This window comes from Acanthisitta chloris, unplaced genomic scaffold, assembly GCF_000695815.1.
Source record: "Acanthisitta chloris isolate BGI_N310 unplaced genomic scaffold, ASM69581v1 scaffold9404, whole genome shotgun sequence".
Classification (NCBI taxonomy): Eukaryota; Metazoa; Chordata; class Aves; order Passeriformes; family Acanthisittidae; genus Acanthisitta; species Acanthisitta chloris.
Genome location: NW_008669882.1, coordinates 7,738 through 16,182, shown reverse-complemented (window position 1 = coordinate 16,182; position 8,445 = coordinate 7,738). Strand labels below are relative to the sequence as shown.

The 8,445-nt window shown below is 36.5% G+C and overlaps 1 protein-coding gene across 1 annotated transcript in view; it reads right to left on the bottom strand.

Moving 5' to 3' along the window:
• CERK (ceramide kinase) overlaps positions 1–7,884 on the bottom strand; it is a gene marked incomplete at its 5' end in the record, with an annotated part of 30,583 nt that extends 22,699 nt beyond the window's left edge. Inside the window, 5 exons of the mRNA XM_009073483.1 lie at positions 1–143; positions 3,847–3,910; positions 4,430–4,555; positions 6,529–6,651; positions 7,771–7,884. Coding sequence (XP_009071731.1) covers positions 1–143; positions 3,847–3,910; positions 4,430–4,555; positions 6,529–6,651; positions 7,771–7,884 — 570 coding nt within the window. The remainder of the gene's footprint in view (positions 144–3,846; positions 3,911–4,429; positions 4,556–6,528; positions 6,652–7,770) is intronic.
• Between the last annotated feature and the right edge of the window lie 561 nt (positions 7,885–8,445).

Genomic DNA, 8,445 nt, shown 5'->3' with positions numbered 1-8,445 from the left:
CAGGAATTATGCCAATCCTTATATTGCACTGGACTAACGATGCTTTGGGATTATTTTGGTCTATGCCAGAGTCCTTCTGCATTCTTCCAATGAGACCATGCATCACTTCACTGAACATGCCGTCCCCACCAACACAAACAACACTGCCAGGAAACACAAATTAGAATGCACACTAACGGTCAATAAACAACACAGCAAGTGTTCTACTTAGGGCATGCACTGGGCACATCAAATATAGTTGTTCTGTTCTCCTCCTCCATTTTTACAGAATATAGTAGCCCACAGTCAACTTGGCAATTAACAAAAAGCAGAAATTTTTTTTCAAGCTACACAATAGCAAATGCACCTAGACGTATCTGTAATGTTAGGAAAAAAGCTGGAATGCAACCTAAAAAAATCTTTATCCTCTACTGCTGTGTGCAGACAGACAAATATCGGTGGAGTTTCACTATACAAAGAGAACACTGAACAGGACTGTACATACAGCTTTCTAAGCAAATAGAATGAAAGTAGTGTGCCTTTACTAGAAAGGGAAAAGTGAGCTAATATTTGCCACTTCAGGCAGAAGTATATTTTACACTATTAATTTAAGAGGGATACACATTATCTGAAAGCCAAAAAACAGAAGTGCATGCCTGCATGCTCTTTTGAACATGGTGAGAGCCCAACAAGCAGACAGAAGTCATGTGTATCTACATAACCATTCATAATGAAACAGAGTTCTAAATGTTACCAGATGCAAAACTGTGCTTTGCAAATTTAATTCAGGTCAGAGCTGGTACAGCAGCTACACAGATCCTCAATACGTTAAAGCTCAGCAGAGTCCACAGCCAAGCAAATACTAGGAAGTAAAAGACTATTTTACAGCAGTATACATTTTATGAACAATAATCAAATGCACACCCTGAACTCTAAAAGCATAAACATTCTTCAACTGAAAAACTAATTCAAACAGACATGAGAAATCTAAATTTACATTTCTGTAGTCCCCAGCATACAAGTTTAGAAATGTTTGCTCTTACCTATAGCAATGATTTCCAACTCATAAATAATATTTACTCTTTCACATAGTCAGCAACAGATATTGCAGAACAAGCCCTTAGTTCAAGTTAATTTATCTAACTTTTAAGATAAATAATCACATTTTAAAAATTAAATTAAATTTAGCTATTACTGTATTTTCAGCAAAATGAAAGTATGAAAAACCAGTCGTTTTTTCATGAATGGGGCAAACAGTCTTAATACTACATGCCCTTACCAGAAGTCCCTCTCCACCTCCCTGCAAGCTTCCTTTTCAGGGGGGCAGGCTGCAATAAGGTCTCCTCAGAGCCTTCTCTTCTCCAGGCTGAACAGCCCCAGCTCTCTGAGCCTGTGTTCACAGGAGAGGTGCTCCAGCCCTGTGATCAGGTACTATAACAAATACTATATCCAGGCTGAGACATGACAATAATATGAATGGCTATACCTATCAAGGGTAAATATTGTTAGCTGAATATGTTCACACACCCAATAACAGCATGAACAAATTCACTGCAAACATCAGATGACCAATGCACAAGTTACACATGTGAGAGATGAATGTGTGAAGGCCCCTAATGAAGACTGTCTGAAAGGGATCTTAGAGTGATTCTTACATTTGGGATTTATTCTTTAATGGACTAGCAATTCACTTCTTACATAGGTGATAACAGTAAACAGAGGAGTTCAGGAGAAGCTAATCCACAAGACAAATGAGTTTTTAAAAGAACTATGGACCATTCCAATCTCAACCATTCCATGTACTAATTCAGTAACTAGGAAAATAAACCAACCAGAAACAGTTTCACAAAGACTTGTGCAACAGGCATATGGATAAGAAACCATAGTGATACATGTCACTTACTTTAAACATGGTTATTACCTGCACCGTATTACAGTGTGCTCTAATTGTTCTGCACAATGATGTACAAAAATGTGCTATATTGTAACCAAATGACTATTTTAAGTAACTGCTTAAAGAGAAGCTGTTCTGTCACTGAGCTAATAGGTTAGTACACTCACCATAAGAAATTGCTATAAGGGGAGATGGGAAGAACAAACAAGAAACACACACAAGAGGTTTAAATAAACTCTCTCAAGTAAAAACATTTGAAAAACAGTGAAGCAATTATCATTAAGAATCGTATATCTAGTTGCAGAACTGCAGCTACAGCTTTGCCAAATAGGGAATCTGGAGACTAAATGGAGAAATTTTTCACTGAATGAAGGAAAAGCCACTCATCAGAACCAATCTAAGAGGACAGCTGAACAACAACTGGATGTAATCTAATCCAAAGAACTTTCTGCTGCATGTGGGAAAAGTCAATCAAACTTCAAGAAACACACACATTTATGTGGTTTAACCATTTAAAAAAAAGTCTTATAGATGACCACATGATCTCTTATTTAAAATGAAGTTTTAATGCAACAACTCCTTCCTAACATCATTGTTGACAACAGAAAAATATTTGTACATAATGAACAAAAATCAGGCCTACAAAGAAAGGCTGCAGTTCCCAAGACAACTGCTATTTAGGACCAGCCTGGGCACAAAACAATCACATGATCATAAAAAGATGCAGTTTTCTGGCCATTTGTTTATCTTGGCATGTTAGAAGGAAAAAACAAAAAAACCAACCAAAACCCCACAACAACAAACAAAACAAATCACAAAAAGCCCCAAAAAATAACTCTACAGTAAGAGACTTTGAAACTACCAAAACCACATCAGATAGCACTACAATTGGTCATTGCCACTTGCTGTAAAAAACAATTTACTAGGAGTGGATATGGGCTCACTTGCCTCTCTGTCTGCCCTGTACTGGATTTTCATCTACCATCACTATATTTATTTTAAATCACAAGTTAAATGGAAAGGAAAAATCTTAACTAACTAGTTTTATTCTAGTATTCTAGTTCCTCTCCCTTGCACTTTTGAAAAATAATGAAAAATCCCAGTATAGACAAAACTGCTTAAAGGTAACTCATTTTAAAGCAGGTGATGTCTAGGAACTCAACCTATGAATGCAGCTTCTTATTACCCCAATTTCTCAACATCATATCCTAATGTGACACACACAGTGTATACAGATCTGGTCCCTTAGCAAAAGGACTCTGAAAACACAAAATGTATTTTATTTTTGCAGCTTACCAGTTTAAATGTGCCTGTCAACAAGCACAAGATACTATTTTAGATGACTGTAGCTATCAGAGTTTATCTGCACAGGTTTTGCATACATTTTCATGACCTTCCAGTCACACAACTTGTTTCATGAACTCGAAACAGAAACGACTAGCCACAGTCAGCTCTTATTTTAAAACAGTAACTCCACAACGGAACAAATGCAAATAAAGTCAAATGATGCAGCCATTATTGAACAGTGATACATAGCAAGAGGAACTACCTGAAACGTTTCTAAACAGTTCAAGTTTTTTTCCCACACAGGCTGAATGCCACTGATGCAGTGTTCTGGACCTGTGTGTATGTCAAGATCACAAAACATTTCAGGGTAGCTTTCAAGCTATCATAGAATGCTCAACTGAGCAGAATTATTCTTACATTCATCTTTTGAACACAAACCTCATGCAAACACTGTTACACTACACTTGAATATATTTTGTATTGAACAAGTTTACTGAAACAGTTGTTTCCCTTTGGCACTCCTAAATGTGGATCTCCTATGGAAAGGAACATGCCCCAGGACTTTCAGCTACTGCAATAAATAAATCAGCAATGAGGGCTACTATTTTAAATACAAGACAAGAAGAGACAGATTATATAATATATCAGCTTGAAAAGAATCAAATGAAAAAAGGGAAGTTACTTACCCATCATATTTATAAATATTGACTTCAAATAAATTGTCCTTAGCATGGTTAGCATGTTCAGTTACTATGAAGACAGAAACAAATTAAAATTTATTATTAAAAATACTACTATAAAACTGCATATAATGTACAACTATAAAAATGAACTACTTAATAACCATGATTCTATTACAAATGTTATCATAAAACAGGCTGCCTCTAACATGTGTTTCAAAAGACTTTTGTCAGGGAAAGAACTGGAAGAGACATGCTGCAGTACATACAGGAAAAATATTTCATTAAAAGTTGAAAAAATGAACAACTGGTTTTAGAGTAAAACTGGAAAAGAGAAGAAAGGCAGTATCTTATAAATTAAGAGCTCAAGTAGCTCAGAAGTAGTGGAAGTTTTAATTTAGTAAGCAGAAAATTGACATAAGGTTGCCATTTATCTGTCTACCTATGCTTTAAATAGAATACAGTCTCTTTCTACCACTCCATTTCCTCAGTAAGAAAAGGTAAGTAACAGAAAGGACTTTAGCTACTCAGAGATGTTTTAAAGAGTTCATACTGTGTCTATTAAGAAATTAAAACAGTCATTACTCACCAACAACATCAGTGGATATAGAAGCCAGACTGAAGAGTGGAGCAACTTTCTGTTCATAAATCCTCTTCCCTTGTCGTTTTCCTCCATAGGGATTAATATACACAAGCAACTGCTTTGGTCTAGACTCTGCAATAAGGAAAAATACTATAGTATATTGCTTTTGTACACAAATCAAAAATTCAACAAGCCATACAAAATCAAACCTATTAAAATCAAAGTGAACACAGCATAAAAGACTTATAACTCTTGATTAACTCTTACAATTCTTTACCAAAGAGCTATACAAACTGCTTCATCTCTCCTCTTCATTACACTGAGGATTCTGTCAGTATTGAACAAATTGGTAACAAGACAGCAGGTGAATTCAGAATAATTTCTTCTGACTATGTATCTCATATTCTTACACATCATTCTTGCAGCACCTTCCCACTAAATTACATAGTATCACAGGCATACAAGACTAATAAGGCAGCAATAAGAAAGGCACTTGTGAGTGAAGCATACTTAGAAATACTTTTAGATTAATTTATTTAAACAATCCTTTTGCTTTAATAACATAGTGAAAATGCATTTCTTCTCTGTGATCAAGTCACAATAAGAATAGCTCACAAAACTACATGCTGCACAGCAAGTATTTGCCCTACAGGGTAACCTCTTCCCTCCCACCCTAAACCACCTTTGATACTATCATCTCAAGTTTGTCCAAATAGCTATGGATTTACATTGGTAGTGGCAGTGAAAACAATTATTACACCTCTGTACTAACAGATATACAAAATAGTAATGCTGGCTGCACCTAGAACTTCTAACATCCACACTTGCTCAGATGGCACTCCAAATTATTATTTTAAAAGGAAAGAATAAACAGTTATTAGATCAGAAGACTTTTATAATAAATCCACTCAAGCCAGAATCTTTGAATGGTTTAAATCTGCCACACATTCACAGCACTATTCACCCTGAGAACCTGTTCCCTTTTCTGAAATCGTTTGTTATCAATAGAATGAACAACTGCACTCAAAGTTGACTGCTCAGGCCACACTTCTTACAGGTGTACTCAATGGGTGCACAAACCCTGCTGTTTGAAAATGACAGACACCTTGTGTAATGTATACAAAAGAAAAGCATTAAGATGCACACCTCCACTGCCTGTTCAGAACAACAGTTTTTGCTAAATACCCATTTTTATTCTGTGAGCCTTAAGTACTCGCTTGAGTTACAGCATAGGTGTATTTGTATCCAACCCCTTTCCCAGCTCTGATTCTCTGATAGTCCTCAGACCCACGCCGTAGGTAGCTTATCTCCAGTCCTGTCTCCAGCTGCTTTGCTCTGGCCTCCCTGGATGGACCCAATTACTTTATCTCACCTGGGCTGTAAATCAGAACTGCTTCTATCACCATCCCTGTTCTGCCCACTCTGCTCAGATACAGTGGGACTGCACCCTGGTCAGTGAAGGCACTGCCTGTGCTATGGTAATCCTGGACATCCATAACTCCATTTTGTCATGCAGTTAATCGGGTCCTGCTGCTCCCTGACATCTATTAAGGTATCTCTTTCAGGAATAACTCCTAAAAAACTGCTTTTAACCTTCCAAGAAGTAGATGTCCAAGAGGCTCAGAAATGATTCATGGGAGCTCTTACTACATAAGGCACATTTTGTTGATGAGAGAGACTGGAAAGGTGAGACAGACACACAAAAAAGCCACCCATAAATCTTACAATTCCTACAATCCTTGACCTCAAACCACTAGAGTACCTCAAATCTCTGAGTTTATACCTGCCCTTTACTTTCTCCACCGCTACAGTAATCTAAAGCCTCTGCTAAGTTCCTAAAGTGTCCCTATTTTGTGAAAATATTTACATCTGGGCAAAATTATGTAACACCTACGGTCCCGACTGGTTAAAGGACTCAGTACAACTTAGTTAACTTGTAAGATACAAAAGTAGCAGCAAGGCGACACTTGAGCTCTTGGCTCCCTCGATTTTTGAACATTAGCTGCTCTGAAGAGTTCAAAAAAGCAGACACAGCAAAATAATATTGATTGATGTACAAGCCTGCAAACTGATGGTGCAAATGTTCATAGTTTATTTAAACTTACTCTGCATTTCAAGTAATTCTTTCAGTGCCTGTATCCACTGATTACATAAGTGCTCATCAACACACCAGAAGGTCACATCACTGCACCGCCAGCGGTGACTTCGGGCTTTCTTCACATAATAGACTTTACATTAAAAAAAAAAGAAGAAAAAATAAAAAGAACAGGTATAATGAGACAGTTCTGTGAAATGACAAGTGCATTTTAGAAATATCTCCAAAATACTGACCTTTTGAAAAAAGTGATAATTAACCTCCACTACACATTTCTGCAAATGACAGAAGCATTCAGAGTGTGAACAGGACATGCAGAAAAGGTCCAAATGAAAACATAAATGAAAACACTTGTCCTAAGTCATTAACTTATAGCAGACATCCAAAACGAGATGATTTTTTAAACCAAACACAAGCCACTTTTCATAAACTTATTATAGACAAAAGTTGACTGAGCTTATGCTATTTTATCGGCATTAAAATCTACAGTGTCTACATAATATAAAATGCCAAAAGCTTAAAAAGATAAGCCAAACTCTGACATCAGGTCCCATGGAACCAACAGGGTGAATTTAATTTCATAAAGCTGAAATTTGAGAAAAAACATTTAGTTTTCTTTGGCAGTAAGAACTAGGCTGGTGAGACAAGTACCTTCACCCCTCCGATCACTATTACTGGAGGACTAAATGTGAGGAAAGTACTCCACAACATAAAATCCACCACTCTTTTCCCAGCACAATGGACATTTATTTCTGGCACTTTGTCTGAAGAATGCAGTCCGTAATACAAAGAATCTTTATATGCACACATTCTGATGGTTAGGGAGGGATAATTTAAAAAACCCCCAAACATTTAGGACCTGTTTTTCTCAGCCTCTCTTGACTTTCTAGTCAAGTAATAGAAAGCAAATGTCCTGCAGCAGAGTCCTTCAGCAGCAGAAATACAAGACATTAGTTCAGACTTCATTAAGTAACTCACCACATCATGTATTCTTAAAGGAAGGGGTTTATTTTTCAAAATAAGGATCTTTAAATGTAAACTGACAGATTTTTGGTGGGGGTTCTTTCATTTTTGTGGGGCTTTTGGTTGGGTTCCTTTTGTGGTTTTTTTTTTTTTTTTGGGGGGGGGGCATTTATGTTTTTTCAAATACATCATTTAAAAAAAAACCCCAAACTGAAGATTCCTTTAGAGTCTGCCTTAAATTACCTTCGGCACAGTAATTAGCACAAGCATCCAAAGCTATTCGCCTTACCTGTGAAAGCATTTAGCTTTGTCATTTTTTGCCATCTGCCAATGTTACGCTGTTTCTTGTTAACTTCAGTTTCTTCTACAGCAATGATCTCACAGATTGGTACAAAACAGTTTTCTGTATGAACACAAGATCTTACATATTAACATCTGCAAAAAGCACCAGAATTATTATTTCTACACTTAATATGATACAGACACACGATTAGAGAAGCTGGTCAATAAGCAGAACCAAGAGCATAATTAGAAATTTGATGAATGTTTTCTTTTGCCTTTAGTCAAAGCACATAATCCACAACCACCTATGAACTACCTCAAATAATATTTTAAATCTCTATGATTTCTCATAAAATTATTCTGTGTGTAAAAATGTTTTTGCATGAAGTCAAAATCCAGCAAACTTGATTTCAGAGTCATTAAATTGTCCCTTCAATGAGGCCCAGTCCAGATACTTGACAGTGAACCCAAACACAAGCTCTTTCAAAGAATGAGCAACTAAATCTAGTGCAGAGACTACAGAGGCTATTTGTTACTCTCAAGTAAGTAGTCGGCTTATGAAAGAAGGGCAGTCATATGAATTCTTCAGATTTTAAATCCCATTAAGCTTTTAAACTTCAGGATCTCTTAAAAAGAAAATTCTAGATGTTATGTCAATGTACTGATAAATACATTTCCCTTG